Consider the following 22,531-nt stretch of genomic DNA (forward strand, 5'->3'; position numbering starts at 1 on the left):
AGGACAAAAAGAACCAAAACTAGCCGGGCATAGTGGTGCACGCCTTTAATCCCAGTACTCAGAAGACAGAGGTAGGAGGATCGCTGTGAGTTCGAGACCACCCTGACACTACATAGTGAATTCCAGGTCAGTCTGGGCTAGAGTGAGACCCTACCTCAAAAAAGCAAAAAAATAATCAAAATTGGAGAATATCAACTCTGTGCAGTACTGGTTCTCTGAACAGGTGATAAGATAGCAAATCTCTGGCTAGTCAGAAGAAAGAGCAGAACAGGGACGGAGGCTGTGCTAGGTCCCCCATCCTTACAGTGGACTGAGGACAGGGACAGACACAGATACCTTTCAAGGCTGCACTGAGAACACTGAAGGAACTGCCTGTACAGGAATCTATCCTCGTTGATGCCGGCCACCATGAGAGGGGAGGAGCATCAGCCACAGGGGCATGATGCAAGGACAAGGCTGCAGATGTGTGCGGTAGCTCACACAACCTTGAGCACACCTATCCCCATTCCCACCCTGAGCATGGCCATTTCTCCACAGTTAGGAATGCTGGTCTGGTAAACCAGGGCTCAGCAAGCATGTCTTCAAGGGAGGGCCACACAGTATTTAATTGGGACTTTGTGGATCAAAAGAGAAAACTGAGCATAATGTGTAGGTACTCATGTAACATGAGGTAAAGTGATTTCCAGGAAGGGAGGGCTGAGGGTGGGGGGACAGGCCAAGGGAAGCAATCACTGGGCAGGCTACTTCCTGTAAAACCAGACCAGGCACCAGGACCCAAGCCCAAACTCCCACATTCCTGAGTTGCACTTGCCTGCAGGGCGTGATGGATAAAGCCAGTGAGTCTCATCTGTCTGATTTCAGACACAAAAGCAGGAGGCCCTGATACTTGTCTCCAGAACTTGGGACAAGGTCTCCAATGCATTCTTATGTCCTTCACCCACACCCCAGCAGGGTAGTGGAGCCAGGCTCCTACCTTTGTAAGGATGCACCATTCCATCTACCACCTGCACTGTGTCATCCCCCTGCAGCTGCAGGGACACATCCCCCACTGCATCCACCAGCTCTGTGAAGAAGTCTGCAATGTCAGCACAGTCCTGCAAGAACACGTAGCGGTCCTGGCGGTTGGTGAAGTAGGAGTCGCTCAGGTTTGCACTACACGGAGGAAGAAGCAGGTAAAGACGGTGTGACTAGTGACTAGGGCCCGGGGAACTGAGTGTCGAGTGAGAAGCCCAGGAACAGCCAGTTAACAAGTAAGCACCGAGCTACAGCCATGTGCAGGACACTGGCACTAGGATACATAACGACACAGAACAGACACCAGCCCTCCAAAAGGCCCACTGTTCTGAGAAGAGGCACCGAAGCCCACAGACTGTCTCTCGGTGGTGTTATAACTCAGACTTATTAGGCTTCGGCCCTGCTCAGGTTTGGTAAATTTGTTTTCCAGGCTTTGCCTGACAGTTACTCATCCTGTCTGATCTGTTTCCAAGCATCAGGTAAGGGAAATAGTCACCCTAGTGAGAGAACTGAATGAGAGTGTGTGCAGCAGGGACTCAGCCCAGCGGCCCGCACAGGAACGTGCTCAGTACATGGTGGCTGACTTCCCAGGCTCCCACTCCAAGCACAGGGCCAAAGAGCTCTGAGGCTGCAGGGGACGGGCTGGCCTTCCTTTCCTCCATGTACTGCTGCTCCCATCCCAGAGTACAGCTGAAGCTCACAAGCTCACCCACTCAGGATGACGTTGTCGTCGAAGAGGTACACCTTGATGTGCTGGAGGCCTATGGTCTCGTTGAAGCGCTCAGGGAGAAGGAGGCGGAGGAGCCCTCGAAGGTTTGGTGTGTGGAAGAGAGAGACACGCACATGTTCTGGGAACCTGCGCAGGAGTGGGAGCAGCATAGTACGAGAGTTCTTCCTGCCTTCATGCAAGGGAGCAGAGAAAATACTGGTGTGATTCACAACAGGAAAGGCATCCTGCCTGCCAGAGAGAAACAACTCCCTGGAAGGCCTCACTTTACCAGACAACCTGTCTGAACTTGTCATACAAAACATGCTGCTTTCAACCAGAGGACCCCCCAGCCACACTAAAGCGCAGGGCAGTGCTCTGTGTGGCAGACATCTGCTTTGCCACCCTTACCTGCTCCCCTCCTGGTAACTCCATCCAACTGCCCCTGAGGTATCAGCGACCCTAAGTCTTTCTGGCCTTGGGGAGTACCTGCCCTAAGCCTCACTCCAGCTCCACAAGAGAGCACGCCAACCTGTGGCTGCTCAGCACACTGAAAAATCTGTGGTAACAACTAACTGAAGTTTAGTCAAAAGCCCACTGTGGGCCGGGAGTGGTGGCGCACGCCTTTAATCCCAGCACTCAGGAGGCAGAGGTAGGAGGATCACCATGAGTTCGAGGCCACCCTGAGACTACATAGTGAATTCCAGGTCAGCCTGAGCCAGAGTGAGAACCTACCTCGGAAAAAAAAAAAAAAAGCCCACTGTGGGTCCTTGGGAGACATGGCCTGAGCCTCAAGGAAACAGACTTCCTTCCAATAGACAAGGTGTCCTGGAAATATGACCTAGGCCACCAGGCCCCACAAAGAGCCTCAGAATGAAGTGAGCCCAAAGGAAGGAAGCAGGGCCAGGGAACAGACCCTGGAAATCCAACCTCAAAACCATTACCCACCCAAAGAGGTGTCACAGGAATCTACAAAACTCTTCTTGCCTAATTTGTTTCAAGCTGGGCTTTAGTCACCTACAGAACAACTCTGACTAGGACAAACAGGCAATCCTCCTAGGCCTGGATTCCACCTGGAACAGGGGACATAAACAGAGGATCTGAGAGAGGAGAAGGGTCGTGTGTAGAACACCTACCTCTTGAGCCCCGCGTAAAGTCTAGGAGAATGGAGACCTTCAGGTCAGAAGACAACTTTGCCTGCAGTGACTCTTCCAGGCAATCCACCTACCCACAGGAGAATCAAAGCAACACAAGTCAGAACAGGAAGAAGTATGTGTCCTAAAACCAGGACCAGCTGATGCCCCACCACACCACCTTCCTCAGAACATCATTAGCACTGGGGAGCTGACACATGCTGGCTGGTCAGCCATGAAGGGCCTGGGAAGAGAAGGGTGAGTGCAGTACAGAGAGGCATGCTGTGCTCAGCAGCCTGGGCCTCACCTTCCTGGAACCAGTCTAAAACAGCAGCTCCCCAGACATAATCCTCACAGACACACAACCAGCACCCTAACTCAGTAAGTATTTGCTGAATGAGTAAATGAATGAATCCAAGACACAACTTGCCCAATGGCCCTTCTCCATGGCCTGGACATTACATTCCTCTCCCTCTCTCCCACCAAGGCAAACGGCCTTCCCAAGCATGCAGTTACAATGATGCCTGGGAAGCAGGGAGGCCTCCTTGCTCAGAGGCAGATCGGGGAGCACTCAGAGTAGCCCGATGTCCCCTCCTGCTCCATATGCCAATGCCTACATTACTTCCCAGCTCCCATCCAGGAGTTTTGAACAAGGATAAACTCAGAAAGAGCAATGACCAGCCAGGCTTCGTGGCACATGCTTTAAATCCCAGCACTCAGGAGGCAAAGGTAGAAGGATCACCAAAAGGAAAGGCCACCCCAAGGATACATAGTGAATTCCCAACCTGGACTAGAGCGGAAACCCTGCTTCAAATAAAGGGGGAGGGGGCTGTGGAAATGGCCTAGAGTTAAGATGCTTAAGCCTAAGGACTCAGGTTTGATTCCCCAGAACCCATGAAGGCCAGAGGCACATGGTAGCACACACACTTGGAGTTTGTTTGCAGTGGCAGGAGGTCCTGGTACAGCCATTCTCTCTCTCTCTCATAAATAAAATAATAAAAATAAAGAACCTTAAAAAAATAGCATTGACCATGGGCAATGGGCCCATTTTCTTCCCATCCTGTCTCTGAACAGATCATGTTCTAAGACAGGACAAAACAGCTGCCTCAACTCCAAATCCAACTTCACCTCAGAAGCTGCTGCACTAGACTGTGTTATCACCAGCACCTGACACTCCTGCTGAGCTTGGCTCCCCAAGCCCAGTCTGCCCCACTTACAATAATGGCAGGCCAGCTAGTCCAGGTAGAACAAAGCTGGCCAAGACCTGGCACCCAACACCAGTCCTGGCAAACCCTGTGGCCAACTGGCCATAACCTACTGCAACTGGGTTCATTTGCTGGGATATGGTCAGAAAATGTTTTCTGAAAAGACCGCAGAGTAAATATTTTGAGTTTTGTAAGCCAGATGGTCTGTCATAGCTACTCAGTGTTGACGCTGTCGCAGGAAAGCACACATGGACAATACACAGCGTTGAACATGGCCATGCTCCAATAAAACTTTATTGACATGGAGTATAATTTCACACACTTCATGTAATTCACAAACTTTCTGGGTTTTTATTTTTATGGATTTATTTACTTACTTTGTTTTTTTTTTGAGGTAGGATCTCACTCTAGCCCTAGGCTGACCAGGAATTCACTATGTAGTCTCAGGGTGGCCTTGAACTCAAGATAATCCTCCTACCTCTGCTTCCTGAATGCTGGGATTAAAGGTGTGTACCACCATGCCCACTCCTCTTTGTTTTGTTTTGCTTTGTTTTGTTTTCCCCAATCATTAAAATGCAGCAGCCGAGGCTAGAGAGATGGCTTAGTGGTTAAAGTGCTTGCCCGCAAAGCCAAAGGACTTTGGTTCAATTCCACAGGACCCACGTAAGCCAGATGCACAAGGTGGCACATGTGTCTGGAGTTCATTTGCAGTGGCTGGAGGCCAGGCATGCCCATTCTCATTTTCTCCCTCTCTCTCTCTCTCTCTCTCTCTCTCTCTCTCTCTCTCTCTCTCTCTTCCTCTGCCTCAGTCTCTCCCACAAATAAATAAATAAATAAATATATATTTTTTGGTTTTCGAGGTAGGGTCTCACTCTAGCCCAGACTGACCTGGAATTCACTATGGAGTCTCAGGGTGGCCTCGAACTCACAGCGATCCTCCTACCTCTGCCTCCCGAGTGCTGGGATTAAAGACATGCGCCACCACACCGGGCTATAAAATACTTTTTTTTAAATGCAGAAGCTAAGCCAGGAAGCCTAAGGACTTATGTTTGACTCTCCAGGTCTAGACACACAGGGTGACGCATGTGTGCAAGTTCACACGTGCGCACAAGGGGGCACACACATCTGGAATTTGATTGTAATGGCTGGAGGCCCTGGCACACCAATTCTCTCTCCCTCCCTCCCTCTCACACACACATTAAAAAAAAAAAAAGTTGGGCATGGTAGTGCATGCCTTTAGTCTCAGCACTAGGGAGGCAGAGGTAGGAGGATTGCCGTGAGTTCAAGGGCACCCTGAGACTACATAGTTACTTCCAGGTCAGCCTGGACCAGAATGAGACCCTACCTCGAAAAACCAAAAATTGAAAGAAGAAAAAAAGGCCTGTCTGTTGGGCTTGCCTCAAAAAAAAAAAAAAAAAAAAAAAAATCTCCAGATGTGTACGCTACCATGTGCATCTGGCTTACATGGGTACTAGGGAATCAAATCGGGGATCTTAGGCTTCACAGGCAAGCACCTTAACCACTAAACCATCTTTCCAGCTCTAAAAATAGTTTTATGTTTATTTAATCTCATGTTAACTGAAAGAATGGAAGTGATGGAAAAAATATCTTTTAAGCCTACACCCTACAAGATGCTTTCTGTAGAATCATAGCCAACAGTCCCTGACACGCAGCCAGAAGGGAAGACAGATGCAATCTCTGACTGTAGGACTTCTCAGTCCTTTAGATCGTCATGAGTTTGAGGCCACCCTGAGACTATATAGTGAATTCCAGGTCAGCCTGGACTAGAGTGTGACCCTACCTTGGGGGGGGGGGGCGCAGAAGCTGTTCTCAGAGACCACAGGAAGTCAGGCCATGACCTGCAGCCACTGTCTGCCAAGGGTAGGGTGGCACAGCAGCCCAAAGCACCCTGTGCAAGGTGAGGAGACACTGGCCAGCACCAAATGAGGCCTACTATGCCATTCTCACAGAACCCTGACAGGGTTGTCTAGGGAGGCAGAGACCAGTGGAAAGGCGCTTGTTTAGGTGCCAAGTCTAGCTGTTTTGGGGATCAGCTTACCAGCTCCTGTTCCAAAGGACCAGTCCCCAGGTAGAGGGATGCCATCACGACCCGCCTCTTGGCTACTTTTATCTGTCCCTGAAAGAGGAAAAACCACTCTAAATCCACAGTTGTCGTTTTCACATATCACTGAGAAAATCTGATTCTTTGATATTTGAGACAAATCATCCCTTAAGCTAAACTACCCTACGTCTTCAATTAATACTCAAAGTCGCCTGAAACATATATGGCAACTTACCAAGTAAGGAACCATGATCCAAAGTTAAAGCAGCCCAGCCACGTATGGTGGTGCACACCTTTAATCCTGGCACTCAGGAAGCAGAGGTAGGAAGATAACCATGAATTCAAGGCCATCCTGAGACTTCATAGTGAATTTCAGGTCAGCCTGAGCTACAGTGAGATACTACTTCAAAAAGGCAAAAAAGAACAACAACCAAAAAAAAAAAAAAAAAAAAAAAAAGGGCTAGAGGCCCTGGCATGCTCATTCTCTCCTGCTCTTTCAAATAAATTAATTTAAAAACAAAACAAACAAAAACCTACTCAGCCTGAAAGCAAGACTAAAAATGCAATGCAGTCATAGAAAAGATGAAGGAAAAATCTCCTCCGTGTAGACTCACTGACAGAAAGCTGGAAAAAGCTAAGCTTCATGCAGACCTATGGGAGAGATAAGTCATAAATGATGAAAACAGTGGACATTACAAACCTTAAGTTTGGCCAGTAAGGCCAAATGACCTAACGGGTGCAAGAGTGACATGTCTGCTATGGGGAAACCAACAGCTCTCTAATTGGACTGGAGGCCCATTCCAGGGGAAGGAATACATGGCTGGTACTGAAAACCTAATCAAAAGCCTATGGTGGGGGCTGGAGAGATGGCTTAGTGGTTAAGTGCTTGCCTGTGAAGCCTAAGGACCCCAGTTCAAGGCTTGATTCCTCAGGACCCATGTTATCCAGATGCACAATGGGGTGGGGTACACACATCTGGAGTTCATTTGCAGTGGCTAGAGGCTATGGTGCACCCATTTTCTCTTTATTTTCCTCTTTCTCTGTCGCTCTCAAATAAATAAATAAAAATAAACAACAACAACAACAACAAAAAACAGAATGAAAAGAGAAGTCTATGGTGGGGTCATGAGCCCTACATGTATAACATCTGCTGGTGTCTGGCTAACTGCCCTGTAAGCACTTTACTTCATGTTCACACCCATATATATAAATGCTGCTCTCACTTTTGGTTAAGAAAAGCTTCTCAGGGCTGGAGACCCACGTAAGCCAGATGCACAAGGGGGCACATGCATCTGGAGTTCATCTGCAGTGGCTGGACGCCCTGGAGTACCCAATCTCTCTCTCTCTCTCTTTCAAATAAATAAATGAATTTTTTTTAAAAAATTAATAAAAAAAAGAAAAGCTCCTCTTTTCAGATGGCAGTAACCACTGGGATGACCCAAAAGGCACCATAGTGCCAAGAAGTGACAGAGGAGTATTCAGCACTGAAACATCTCTACCATACCTTCCAAGGCTCAGGGTCCATTGAGAAAGAGGTAGTGGAGAGAATGTAAGAGCCAAAGGAAAGGTAGGATTGCTTACAACGCAATTGTCCTGACACAAATTGGCCTCAATATCCATGACCTCACAGTACCTAGCACAACCTTCACAAGACCCTCATAATAGGAGGAAAAGATGACATCAAAATAAAAGAGAGACTAATGGAGAGAGGGAGGGGATATGACGGAGTAGATTTGTGAAGAGAAAAGTGGCAGACAAACCAGACACGGGAGAAATCGCCGGCTTCCATAAAGCCACATTGAAGAAAACGGAGACGAAGGAAAAAAAACAAAACAACACCCTGCCAGCCAGGCATGGTGGTAACTGCCTTTAATCCCAGCACTCAGGAGGCAGAGGTAGGGGGATCACTGTGAGTTCAAGCCACCCTCGGACTACATAGTGAATTCCAGGTCAACCTGAGCTAGAGTGAAACCCTACCTGGAAAAAAACAAAACAAAACAAAACAAAAACAAACAAACAAAAAACACCCTGCCAACCAAAGAGACCACTAAGCAGGAAAAACAGAGTTAGATTTCCTAAGCCTAGAGGATTCGCCCACTAGCCGCCCCCGCATCATCCTGAGTCCCCTCATGATGTGGAGGAAGAGCCACCTGCACTGAGCCACAAGTTGCACTGTGAACCTAGGCACTCTGCGCCCACGCCACCAGCCTGCAGGTCTCTTTTGAGGACCCCCAACAGGACTGCCAAATTTCTCCAGCTTGTCCTGGGATATTATAGAAAATTATTTGTATGATTAATGAAAATAAAACATACCTCATGGCAACAAAAGAAAAAAAAAGATCAAACTGGGCTACATGAGACCTGTCTCAAAAAAAAGACAACTCCATCCACAGGAGAGCACAATAAAAGGAGGGAGGGAGGCATATAGCACAACTGACAATTGCTCCCCTTCAGAAGAGATGTCATCTCATCAGGAGTGGTGGCACACACCTTTAATCCCAGCACTAGGGAGGCAGAAGTAGGAGGATCACTGAGTTCGAGGCCACCCTGAGACGACATAGTGATTTTCAGGTCAGCCTGGGCTAAAGCAGCAAGAACCTACCTCAAATAAAACAAAATAAAAATTAAAAAAAAAAAAAGGAACACATGCCCCTCAGTGTCAAATGAGCCAGGAGAAGCTGCCCACCCCTCATTCTGGAGGCAGGAAAAGAAGACCTTGCTTCTTTTTGGCCCAAGAGCCCAGGCAGATCCTTTGCTACATGGCATGGCCACCTTACCAGAAGGATCAATAGATGGGACACAGTCCATCAATCACCCACATTCAATTGGGACACTGAGGAAAAACCACTTGGAAAAACCTGTTTCTTCAAGCTAAGGAGAAACCAAATGGGAGCAAGGTGCACATTGAGGCATCATTTTCACAAGCAAAACAGAGGACAGACAAGCAGGAGGAGAGGGGAGAGGAAGGTCTCGAGACCCACCCAGACACGAACAACCAACCAACCAACCAACCAGAAATAAAATGAAGCTAGGTGTGGATCGACAGAGTAAGAGGGCTAAAGGGGTGAGAGAAAGGGCAGGCTTTCAGGTGACACTTCCTACCCAAGGGCGCAGCTCCACCTGCATGCACGCACAATCTCCCAGCATCCCACCTGCCTGCCCAGCCATAATCAGCTCTCCGTTCCAGCATCACTGCTAATACGAATGCAAGAGTTTATGTTGCTGGGTATGAGTTCATGTTGACTCTCTTGGCTCAAATTAGCAGTCCAACCATGAGCTAGAAGTGGTATGTAAAGTTGAGTACTATGTGAAAAACTGAACCCTCAGCTGCAAAGATGCCATTACAACAGGGAAAGTGAAAGCACACAGCCAAGTCCCAGAGAAACAGGTCTCCCAGACCTCAGACCAGTGGCCTCATTCTCAGGTACTTTAAAATCTTCTTTGCTGAATGGGCACTGGCCACTGCCCATGCGTCAGATCCCACTACAGGTCTCCCAGACTGCATCTACCCAGATGTTGCTAGGGACAGGGGTCTCTTTGCACAGATGCCCCATCATCTTTAGCAGGAGTGTGCTAGGCTCTGCCAATCCTCACAATTTCTAGTCTCACAGACCACTCTGTCAACAAAAGGAACAAGGGAGTCAATATGTCCACCAGAATTGGGGTCTGGCCCTGTCCTCACAGCTCCCTGCTCTGAGACACCAGCCACCTAGGGAGGTTTCTGCATGAGGCTCCACTCAAGCACCTATGAAGCTGAAACCAGACAGAAAGAACCCAAGAGGCTAAACCAAATATCACAAAAAGTTCCTACAACAGGGTGTTTAGACTCTCCAACTCCGATTTCTCTGCCCTCAGGCCTCCATGCAACTTACCTTCATGAGCTCAAAGAACTCAGCAGGAGAGGAAAGCACCCTGACATGAGAGCTGGAGACTCCGAACTCTGGGACCAGGTTTCTAATCCACTGGAATCTGTGCACGCTCTCGGGGCAGAGGCAACAAGGTGGGGAGGTGACCTGGGGGACAGCTGGGGACAGCAAGGGAGCCAGTAACAGCCATGGAGACCTGGTTGGAGAAACACACAAATGAGTTACATTCATCAAATACCTCACAGACCCAGGCCTCTCAGCTGCTAGGAGATAGGGAGGTTTGGGCAAATTTCAGATTTTGTTGTTTTTTGTTTTTCTTCTCAGGCCTCCAGCCACTGCAAATGAACTCCAGATGCATATTCCACTTTGTGCATCTGGCTCTATGTAAGTACTGGAGAACTGAATCTGTACCGTTAGGCTTTGTAGCAAGTGCCTTATCTGCTGGGCCATCTCTCCAGACCCAGGTTTGTTTTTGTTTTGTTTTGTTTTTTAGGTAAAATCTTGCTCTAGCTTTGGCTAACCTGAAATTCACTATGTAGTCTCAGAGTGGCCCAGAACTCACAACTGCTGGGATTAAAGGCATGGGCTACCACATCTGGCTTTTGGCTATTTTGTTTTGTTTTTGAGGTAGGGTCTCACTCTAGCCCAGGATGACCTGGCACTCACAGCAACCCTCCTACCTCTGCCTCCCTAGTACTAGGATCAAAGACATGCGCCATCTCGTCCACTCAATTTCAGATTTTCTCCAGCATTTTAAATTGTGAGCCCAAAGCAATTCTACAGAAAGGTGTTCCCTTCAGACTCCTGCCTCCTAGCATTTTGAGCAGGTCGCTGCTGTCCTTCCAAGTGGCTAGATATGAATCTAACAGCATTAGGGGGCTGCCAAGATAGCTCAGTGATTAAAAGCACTTGCTCATGAAGCTTGACAACCTGAGTTTGATTCCCTAATATCCACATAAAGTCAGATGCACAAAGGGATGGATGCATGTGTCTGGAGTTCATTTGCAATGGCAAGAGGCCCTGGTATACCCATTCTTCCCCTCCCTCTCTCTTAGCAAATAAATAAATTGAATTGTTTTGTTTTTGTTTTTCTTTCTTTCTTTTTTCCAGGTAGGGTCTCACTCTGGCCCAAGCTGACCTGGAATTCACTATGTAGTCTCAGGGTGGCCTCAAACTCATGGCGATCCTCCTACCTCTGCTTCCTGAGTGCTGGGATTAAAGGTGTGTGCCAACATGCCCGGCTCTTAGAATATTAAAAAAAAAAAAAAAAAAAACTCCAACAGCATTAATTCCTATAGCTGGGGAAGCAAGCAGAGCAAGCGCACAGAAGCTCCCAAGAGCTCCTGCCTACAGACACTGACAAGAAGCTCAGCACAGCAGACCGCAACCACGGGGCTCATGAGATAAACGGGGACCTAGAAAAATAACATTTTCTCCTGAAAACTGTAATTTGAAAAGAAAAGATGAAACCAAATATGGAGAAGAGACCCATCTTAAGAGGTACTGGCCCTGACTAGAAAGGCCCTTCACCACCTTCACCACACAGCCTCCAGGGTCCTGCAGCACTGGCCCAAGCACAGGAGCTGCAAAGGCAGCCTCAACACTAGAGGCTGCGCCTAAAGGAACAAGAGTCACGTCTCTGCTACCCTGCATCTCCAGAGACACACAAACTTCAGCCCCTTTGAAGCAGGAAGCCCCTCTTCAGTGTGTGACCTCCAGAGGAACACTGGGGAGAAGCTGCTAAGCGCCAACAGTCCTGTATAGCCACAGCTTCCAGGCACACTGTTTTACTGGCTGCTGCCTGATAAAGCACTGCATTCCCTGTTCAGATGGCCAAGACTGCAGGGGCCAGATGGCCCACAGCTGCGCTTCCCAGAAAACCCACCCACGAGTCTGTCATGGCTGACGCACTGGCAAGGAACCGGCAGTCAACAGTGGAAGGTGTGGCTCTAGGATCCTAGGAACAGGCCTCGACCACTCAGAGCAGAGGTGGTAAAATAGCAATCCCCTTCAGTCTCTAAGGGGCAGGACACTCTTGGGTGTCAGCCTGTGGCTTCAATTTCCCAAACAATGGGTCACACATTTGCAGGCAGGAGAGAATAGGGAAGAGGGAAAAGCAAAGACAAGTGGAAATTGTGCAACTATCAAAGTGAGGCCCCAAAGGAGCAGTGTGCACTCACGAGTGGATGTCTACATGCAGCGGCACTGCAACAAGCCTCTATCTCACAGCCTGTGTCCCCACTCTTCCAACCATATGGGAAAAGGACAGGCCTGGGCCATACCATGATGCACACTCAGTCCTCAATACAGTCTCAGAGAGCTGCAAACCACTTCCCACAGGGGAAAATGAGGAAATGCTTGTTGGTACAAGACAACCCAGATGAGGGTGGATCATTGCAGCCAAGCCCAAATCTTCACGTGAGCACCTAGCCACCACACCAGTACACAGTGAAGATATAAACTCATGGAGAGGTATGATGACCTCACAAACTTACTCACCTACAATTCTCTTAAGAACACAAATCTCTGGAGCTGGAAAGATGGCTTAGCGGTTAAGGCACATGCCTGCAAAGCCTAGGGACCCAGGTTCATTCAATTCTCCAGGTCCCATCTCAGCCATATGCACAAGGTGGTATATGCAACTGGAGTTCGTGGCTAGAGGTCCTGGCATGGTCATTCTCACTCTCTCTGGGTCTAATAAATAATTTTTTTAAAAAATCTAAAAAGAACACAAATCTCCAAACATATAGTACACATGATCAACCATGTTTATTGCTGCTCTATTCACAATAGCTGGGAAATGGAACCAGCCTAGATGTCCTTCAACTGATGAGTAGATAATGAAGATGTGGCACATTTATACAATGGAGTTCTATTCAGAGGTAAAGAAAAATGAAATTATGAAATTTGCAGGAAAATGGGCGGATCTGGAAAGGATTACACTAAGTGAGGTAACCTAGGCCCAGAAAGCCAAGCGCCACATGTTCTCTCTCATATGTAATTCTCTGATTGGATTTCTCTGTGATTTGGAATAAAACTCAGTAACAGAGGCCAGTAAGCTAGAAATAGGATATCAAGGGAATAGAAAGGGAGGGAGGGGGGACTTAACAGGGTCGTATTGTATATATAAGTAGAAGAACAGATTAATGGGGGTGGAAAGGCCTAAGTGAGGTCAGGGGAAGAGATTGAGTACAGGATAGGTCGGGGGAGGGCTAATCAAAATCTAAGAGGATATGAGTGGAGTTTCAAAGGGGAAAGTGGGGGAAGGGAGGGAATTACCATGGGTTATTGTTTATAATTATGAAAATTGTCAATAAAATAAAATAAAGCTCAGTGTTTAAAGTTTAAAAAAAAAAAAAGGAGAGCAGATGATATCTGAAGCTACTGGGAGGCCTTATAGGAGCCAACCAAGAAAGAGCCAGGCATGATGATACACGCTTTTAGTCCCAGCACTCAGGGAGGCTGATCACCATGAGTCTGAAACCAGCCTGCAGCTACAGAGTGAGTTCCAGGTCAGCCTGGGCCAAAGTGAAACTTGCCTTGAATCATCCAAAAATAAATTTAAAATTTTTTAACTAATAAAATAATTTAAAGAGCCGGGCATGGTGGCGCACGCCTTTAATCCCAGCACTCGGGAGGCAGAGGTAGGAGGATCGCTGTGAGTTTGAGGCCACCCTGAGACTCCATAGTGAATTCCAGGTCAGCCTGGGCTAGAGTGAGACCCTACCTCGAAAAAAAAACCAAAAAAAAAATTTAAAGAACGCCTCCAGCCGGGCATGGTGGTACATGACTTCAATCCCAATACTCAGGAGGCTGATTTAGGAGAATTGCTATGAGTTCAAGGCCAGGCTAAGACTAAATTCCAGGTCAGCCTGGGTTTGAACAAGACCCTACCTCAAAAAAACAAAAATCAAGCCGGGCATGGTAGCACATGCCTTTAATCCCAGCACTCAGAGGGCAGAAGTAGGAGGATCTCTTTGAGTTCAAGGCCAACCTGAGACTACATAGTGAATTCCATGTCAGCCTGGGCTAATCTGAGACCCTACCTCAAGGGAAAAAAAAAAAGGCACAGAGCTGGAGAGATGACTTAGCAGTTGGTTAAGGCACTTGCCTGCAAAACCAAAGGACCCTGGTTCAATTCCCCAGGACCCATGTAAGCCAGATGCACAAGGTGTTGTATGCATCTGGAGTTTATTTGCAGTGGCTGGAGGCCCTGGCTTGTCCATATATATTCTCATTCTCCCCTCCCCAACTTTTTTTTTTCTCTCTCTCTCTCTCAAATAAATAAATTTTTAAAAATATTTTAAGACATTAACTTTTTTTAAGAAAGAGAAAAGCTTAGAAGGATCAAAGCAACCAGTCCAGAGAGAGTGTACACCATGTATGAGCACACACTCTTCAAGGTGTCAGTCACCATCACCTCCAGTCCAGAGAGAGTGTATACCATGTATGAGCACACAGTCTCCAAGGTGTCAGTCACCATCACCTCCAGTCCAGAGAGAGTGTACACCATGTATGAGCACACACTCTCCAAGGTGTCAGTCACCATCACCTCCAGTCCAGAGAGAGTGTACACCATGTATGAGCACACACTCTCCAAGGTGTCAGTCACCATCACCTCCAGTCCAGAGAGAGTGTACACCATGTATGAGCACACCCACTCTCCAAGGTGTCAGTCACCATCACCTCCAGCACGCCTTGGCAGGCATCAGGCAGGCCTCTTTCATGCCAGAGAGCTCTCCCTGGGAATGTTCCACCAGGGCCTTTGTCCAAGAGCTATTGCAGGCTTTTTGTGTCAGCTTCCTGTTGAATCTGTGTACTGACAGGTTTATTTTTGTTAGAGAGGAGAAGTTGGAAGTCAATTAAGTTTCACCAATTCACTGTAGAGCAGGCCCAGCCTTTTCATGACTCTTGTACAGCAGAGATGAACGCGCTCTCAATGACAGCCAGCGTTTTGGAAAGGGCCCCACTATCTGGACAAGAGATACTCAAGACCTAAGTGAAGGGCGTCGGCCCAGGCACCTGACCTCCTTGTGGGCTATAGGTGGGCTACTGGAAGACCTGCTAGAACCCTTCAGCCAAAACCCACAGGGGCAACCTTCCATAAGGCAACTCCCAGGGACTGTCTCAAAGAAGGTTCATCTCCACACCAGCACTGCCCACCAGCAGCAAGTAGCACAGTGATCCAATCTCCAGTACCACCACCCGCACAATTTTACTGAGAGACCATGTCCATCAAAAGCTAAGCACAAGGCCAGGGGTGGTGGCACACGCCTGTAATTCCAGCACTTGAGAGGCAGAAGCAGGAGGATTGCCATGAGTTTGAGACCACCCTGAGACTACATAGTGAATTCCAAGACAGCCTGGACTACAGGGAAACCCTACCTCAAAAAAAAAACAAAAAACTAAGCATGGAGAGACTGGGAGACGCAGAGACTGTGATTACCATAACAGATAAGTTCTCTGTCATACCATTTAGAGAACTACCATTGCGCACACAAGATTTCCACATCAGGAGCAGTCCCACGAACCATCTGTTTCTAGATAACTAAGTAGAACCCAGTTCTAGTTATAAGAAGGAGGAAGTGGCGGGGACAGCAGGTAACAGGATTCTACCGGCCTTGCCTCTCTGAAGGCCCCTCCTTTCCTCCAGAATGTGGGGGAGTATAGAACAGGGTAGGGGGTGGCAGGTGACCGGCCTTTCAGGGCTTTAAGGCCAAGAGCATACCTCTCAACCTCAGGAACAGCCGGGGCCAACAATGCAAGGCTGTACTCAGCCTGCAGTCCTGAGGGATACAGACAGCATGTTTCTCACACCAGATGTTCAAGCCATGCCCACAGGCATGAAATTTAAGGCTTCCTGGGGACACTGCAGACAAATTCCCTAAATCACAGAGTGATCTGAGAGCCCTGCTGAGGAGTACCTGATGCCACCCACTTCCAGCAGGATGCAGTGGTAAAAGTTGGCAGTTTTCTAAACAGAATATGCAGGGTTAAAACAGAGTATGGTGCACTGGAGATGGCTTAGCAGCTAAGGTGTTTGCCTGCAAAACCTAAGGACCTGTGTTTGACTCCCCAAATCCCACATAAACCAGATGCACATGCACAAGGTGATACAAGGTGGCACACACATCTGGAGTTGGATTACAGTGATTGGAGGTCTGGTGCACCAATTCTCTGTGTTTCTATCTCCATCTCACCCTCTCTCATTTGAAAAAAGGGGTGGGGGGGCAAGAGCCAGGCATGGCAGTGCACGGCTTTGATTCCAGCATTCAGGAGGCAGAGGTAGGAGGATCATGAGTTTGAGGCCAGCCTGAGACCACATAGTGAATTCCAGGTCAGGCTGGGCCACAGCAAGACCCTACCCTGAAAAAACAAAACAAAATAAACAAAAATGCCAGTCTAGGGCTGCAGAGATAGCTTAGCAGTTAAAGTGCTTGCCTAAAAAGCCAAAGGACGGGAGGGAGGGAATTACCATGGGATATATTTTATAATCACGGAAAATGTTAATAAAAATTTAAAAATAAAAATAAAAATAAATAAATAAATAAATAAAAGCCAAAGGACCTAGGTTCGATTGCACAGGATCCACGTAAGCCAGATACACAGGATGGTGCATGCATCTGGAGTTTGTTTGCAGCAGCTGGATGCCCTGGCGCATCCATTCTCTCTCTCTCCCCTTCTCTCTCCCTCTGCCTGACTCTGTCTCTCTCAAATAAATAAATAAAACTATTATTTTTTTAAAAAGCCAGTCTGTTGGGCTTCCCTCATTTAAAAAAAACAGTATGGTGAAGCTAGGAGTTGGATTTCTGTCCTGCACACTGGTAGAGTGGGCCCAGTCAAACCTTGACTCTTGATACAGACCATAATTCAGATACAACCAAACCTAGACGAATGACCAAAAGTCTTTAAAAGAAACTGGTCTCGGGCTGGAGAGATGGCTTAGCAGTTAAGCGCTTGCCTGTCAATCCTAAGGACCCTGGTTCGAGGCTCAATTCCCCAGGACCCATGTTAACCAGATGAACAAAAGGGTGCACGCATCTGGAGTTCCTTTGCAGTGGCTGGAGGCCCTGGCGCATCCATTCTCTCTCTCTCCCTGCCTTTTCCTCTGTCTGTCGCTCTCAAATAAATAAATAATAAACAGAAAAAAATAAAAAAAAACTGGTCTCCTGCTGGGTGTGGTGGTGTACACCTTTAATCCCATCACTTGGGAGGCAGAGGTAGGAGGATCGCCATGAGTTCGAGGCCACCCCCAGACTACATAGTGAATTCCAGGTCAGCCTGTGATAGAGGGAGACCCTATCTCATTAAAAAAAAGAAAGAAGAGAAACTGGTGTCAGCCAGCTGCCACATTTTCATAACTGCTTTTTAAGAAAAATCCATACCCCACCCCAGTTAAATGTAAAAAGCGAACTAAGTGGCAGTCATAACACTTCCTGAGAAACTACACGAAGGTCCTGTACTTCCTGCAACCCTTGTGGCAAGGCGGCCCTTCCTGACTGCTGAGGCCTATGCCCAAGTGAGGGAAATGATGTGGATTCCCGGAGGTTACTCAAGACCATGGTCTGTTGGACTCCCCGGACAGGCAAGCGCTGCGTGCCAGCATTTGACTACACTGACCAAATGACACTCCACTCAGCCTAGCCAAAAGGAAGTCAATGGCATTGGGAGCAAAGCTGAGTGTGCTGGGGGAGGCACAACAGTGTGTTCTCCTCCCGCTATATGGCTCAGCTCCTGCAAACAACTCCTGTGTGGTAATCAGAGTGCACTACTTACAAGGGGTTATCTGTCAAAACATCTGAATCCCAGGCTGTTTTCTAGTTCCTAGCTGCACAAGACCAGTTGAGGAAAAGTCATCCCCAACTACGATATCCTCAACGTCTTGTCAAAACTACACAGCCTATGCGGCTGGAGAAATGGCTAAACAGTTAATGCGTTTGCAATGCAAAGCCAAAGGACCTTGGTTCAATTCCCCAGAACCCACGATAACCAGATGCACAAGGGGCGCATGTGTCTGGAGTTCATTTGCAGTGCTGGAGGCCCTGGCATGCCCATTCTCTTTCTCCCTCCCTCTGCCTCTTTCTCTCTTTCTCAAATAAATAAGTAAAAGTAAAGTTTTTTTTAAAAAAACTACACAGCCTGAATCAGTCAGCTGCAAACCTTACTTTATCTCACACAGTCATTTGAATTCTTTGAGAAAATTACTCTGATTCCAAATTATCCCCCTCCAATCCATTGCAAGTACCATTAAGTAAGGGGCCTGGGGACACAACTCAGTGGTAAAGCATTTCCTCTGCATGTGCAAGGTCCTAGATTCAATTAACACAAACACACACATACACACAAAATGACAAACTCCTTAAAGCTGAGTACAGTGGCCACAACACCTAGAGATGAAGACCAAGAGGATGAGAAGTTCAAAGTCACCTTCAGCTATCAATCAAGTTTGAGACTAGCCTAGACTACACAGAGACACTTTCTCAAAAATAAAAATAAAACAAATACAGCTGTTCTGCATTCTACAGAGCAAGGTACAATGGTGGGGGGGGGGTCCCAACATCACAAAGTTCAAGGAAATCTCCTCAGAGAGGAAACTTCTCAGAAGTTGTACAGCTGAGCTGCCATTATATTGTAGGAAAGAATCAGGGAGGGGATATGATGGAGAATGGAGTTTCAAAGGGAAAAGTAGGAGGAGGGAGGGCATTACCATGGGATACTGTTTATAATCATGGAAGTTAATAAAAATTAAATATATAAATATATATCAAATATATATAAAGTTATTCACAGCCAGGTGTCTCAGTGAGTTCAAGGCCACCCTGAGAGTACATAGTGAATTCCAGGTCAGCCTGGACTAGAGAAACTCTACCTCAAAAAAAAAAAAAAAAAAGTTATTCAGAGGTGGAGAAATGGCTCAGTTGTTAAAGGAGCTTGTTTACAAAGGTTGACAGTCTGGGTTCGATTTACCAGTACCTGCTTAATGCCAGATGCACAAACTGGCACATGCATCTGGAGTTCATTTGCAGTGGCAAGAGGCCCTGGTGCATCCATTCTCTTTCTCTTTCTCTCTCTCTCTCTCTCTCTCTCTCTCTCTCCTTGCAAATAAATAAAAAAAATTTTTTTAAGTCATTCAAAAAAAAAAAAAAGAATCAGGGGCTGGGGAGATGGTTCCAACCATTAAAGGTACTTGCTTGCAAAGCCTGAGTTTAATTCTTCAGTACCCACATAAAGCCAGATATATAAAGTGGCCCATGCATCTGGAGTTCATTGACAGCAGCAAGAGGCCCTGACACATTTATACTCTCTAGCTCTCTGTGTTTTCTCTCTCTCTCTCAAAAAAAAAATAATAATAATAATGGGGGGGGAGTTAAGGTATTTGCCTACAAAGCCAAAGGACCCAGTTCCATTCCCCAGGACCCATGTACACCAGATACAAAAGGAGGCACATGCATCTGGAGTTTGTTTGCAGTGGCCAGAGACCCTGGTGCGCCCATTCTCTCCCTCTCTCTCTCCAGTAAGTAAATAAAGTAAAATAAAAAATACTGAAAAGCCAGGTGTGAGGGCTAGAGGGATGGCTTAGCCATTAAGGTACTTAGTCTGCAAAGACAAAGGACCCAGGTTCTTTTCCCTATAGCCCACGTAAGCCAGATGTACAAGGTGGCACATGCATCGAGTTTGTTTGCAGTGGCTAAAGGCCCTGGCATGCCCATTCTCCCTCCCTCCTTCCCTCTCTCAAATAAAATAAATTTTTAAAAGCCAGACGTGGTGACATGCACCTTTAGTCCTAGCACTGAGGAGACCAGGGTAGGAAGATTACCCAGAGTTCAAGGCCAGTCGGGGCTACAGAGTGAGTTCTACATCAGCCTGAGCTAGAACAAGAACTTTCTTTGAAAAGAAAGAAAAGAAGGGGAGGGGAGGAGGGGGGGGGTTCAATTCCCTCAGTACCCCTGTAAAGCCAGAAACAAAAAGAGGCAAGAGGCCCTGACACACCCATATATACTCCCCCACAAACACATAAATAATGATAAAAATAATTATTTATGTGTTTAAGGGAGAGAATGGACATGCCAGGGCCTCTAGCCACTGCAAACGAACTCCAGACATACACACACCATGTGCATCTGGCTTATGTGGGTAATGGGGAGTAGAACCTAAGTCCTTAGGCTTCAAAGGCAAGTGCTTTAACCACTAAGCTCTCTCTCTCTCTCTCCAGCCCAAATATTTAAAAAATTAAAGAAAGAAATAAGAAGCCAGGCATGGTGGTGCATGCCTTTAATCCTAGCCCTTGGGAGGCAGAGGTAGGACACATACATAGAAAATGGTGCCAAAGTTTCAAAAATACTTTATTGTACCTACAGCTCAAACTGAAAACAGTTTTAAAGGGAAAAAAGTGTAGACCACAGAGCAAATCTTTCTTTATTTAGCAGACAAATTCATGATTAGGAATTAATGCCTTCTTAACACTAGGTCTTATCCACTCCTAACAAGGAGCCCATTCTGTGTAGCCAGGAGGAAGGCTCCAGTGACACACCAAGCCCTGAACGTCTCCACCTGGCACCGTCCAACAAGCCCCACTTACCTTTAACATCTACCTACAAACCTGGTCCACTTAGCTCCATTTCAGTGAAGTGCCACTACCCACACTTGTGACCACATGACTTGCCTCTTGTCACTCCCCTAACCTCCAGCAGAACTGGCTCAAAGACAATTCTCTTTTCTACTCCCAATAACCCTGACTTCACATAACTCTCCATCTTAGGTGTGCACCATTCACAAAAGAAATCACACATCACACGTTCTTGTGGTGCCTCAGACCCACTGCCACTGCTGTCCACATCATCCCTCCCCAACACCTCCCCCCTTCACTTCACCCCCTCCCTCTCCAAAACAGCTCTGAGTTCTCTGCCAGGAAGCCTTCTGTGACCTCCAGGCGATGGTGGGCGCTGCTATGACCTTCCACCTCACTTTCCTGTAAGTGTCTGCTTGCAGGCTGAGCGCCTTGAAGGCAGGCGCTGTCTTTATCTTGGCTTCCCTAGCAGGCAGCAGTCATGACCCATGAGCACCATGAATCAGTGAATTCCCATTGCTCCCTGGTGACACTGAGTCAGGTACTTGCTTCAGAGGAAATAGCAGTATCTCGAAATCACTAGTTAAAAATGATTTTCAAGTCCTTGGTCTCTATGGTATCTCTAAGACTAAAAGGAAACCACACAGTGAAAGAACCGCTCCTCTCACTAGCCGCAAGGATCCACCAACCCCCAACAGTTGAGTCAGACTGGCAAGCTAGACTCTAAAACAACTTAAGCTCATGACTACACGAAGCTATTATCAATGAATCAATGATCAGAGAATTACAAGAAACCACACCATTCGGGGAAGGAGGAATTGGGAGGTGCAGTAGAACAATGGAGAAGTGAGAGGCAGCAGCTGGGGAGTGACCACAACTGAATGATGCCAACCCAGGGCCACTGAGAAACAGACACATCTGCAGGCCAAACAAGGCAGAAGGGAGAGAAACCTGCACGGTCACTCCACACTGCCCAATACTAATGCTCATTCCTGAAACACTAATCCTTGTTCCTACCATAAATGCATTGCCAGGGATTATATACAGTAAGAATTTCTGATGTGATGCCCAAGAAATTGAACTTTTGCTTAAACTGCTGGCTCAGAGACTCCCACCTCTCCCTCCCGTTAAAACTCATGGTTTAAAAACACAGACCAGGCACACAAGCCTTTAATCTTGGCACTCGGAAGGCAGAGGTAGGAAGATTGCTGTGAGTTTAAGGGCACCCTGAGACTACATAGTGAATTCTAGGTCAGCCTGGGCTAGAGCGACCAAGTGCTATGGAGCTGGTTGAGTAGTTAAAGAGGCTTGCTTACAAAGCCTGCTAATCCAAGTTCAATCTTCCAGCACCCAGCACCCACATTAAGCTGACTACAAAGTGGTGGATGTGCAGTGGCATGAGACCCTGATGCACATTCATGTGTACATAAACACACACACACAAGCACACACAAATAAACTAAAACATGGACCCATACAAACTGCATGTCTAACACTATTCACAGGAGATTGTGGAAGTTGTGGTGGCAAGCGCCTGTAATCCTAGCCCTCAGGAAGGGGCATCAGGAAGACCAAGAACTCAAAATCTTCTTTGGCTGCAAAGCTGGTTCAAGGCCAGCTTGGGCAAGTGAGAATGTCTAAAAAGAAAACGTGGGGCTGGGGAGATGGCTCAGCTACTAAACCACGTGCCAACAAAGTCTAAGACCCAAGGTTTGATGCCCCAATACCCATGTAAGCCCAGATGCACATGTCACACAGGCGTCTGGAGTTTTTCAGTGGCTAGAGGCCCTGGCCACCCATTCTCTTTCTCTCCATCTGCCTCTTTCTCTCTCAAATAAATAAATAAATAAATAAATAAATAAATAATGTTTTAAACTATAAAAAAGGTGGCTGGGTGGAGTGCACATGCCTTTAATCACAGAACTGGGGAGGCTGAGGTAGAAGGATCAAAGTGAGGTCAAGGCCAGCCTGGAGCTAT

The 22,531-nt window shown here is 47.2% G+C and overlaps 1 protein-coding gene and 1 pseudogene across 2 annotated transcripts in view; one reads left to right on the forward strand and one right to left on the reverse strand.

Annotated features, from left to right (window-relative positions):
* Positions 1-22,531, reverse strand: part of Pgs1 (phosphatidylglycerophosphate synthase 1) — a 48,509-nt gene that overhangs the window by 20,586 nt on the left and 5,392 nt on the right. For both annotated transcript variants that reach the window (XM_045159225.1, XM_004655237.3), the window contains exons 2-6: positions 9,993-10,182; positions 6,118-6,195; positions 2,857-2,944; positions 1,724-1,913; positions 974-1,152 (exon numbers count right to left, since the gene is read on the reverse strand). In XM_045159225.1, coding sequence (XP_045015160.1) covers positions 974-1,152; positions 1,724-1,913; positions 2,857-2,944; positions 6,118-6,195; positions 9,993-10,182 — 725 coding nt within the window. The remainder of the gene's footprint in view (positions 1-973; positions 1,153-1,723; positions 1,914-2,856; positions 2,945-6,117; positions 6,196-9,992; positions 10,183-22,531) is intronic.
* Positions 6,344-8,199, forward strand: LOC123463387 (annotated as a pseudogene).

This window comes from Jaculus jaculus, chromosome 9, assembly GCF_020740685.1.
Source record: "Jaculus jaculus isolate mJacJac1 chromosome 9, mJacJac1.mat.Y.cur, whole genome shotgun sequence".
NCBI classification, from domain to species: domain Eukaryota; kingdom Metazoa; phylum Chordata; class Mammalia; order Rodentia; family Dipodidae; genus Jaculus; species Jaculus jaculus.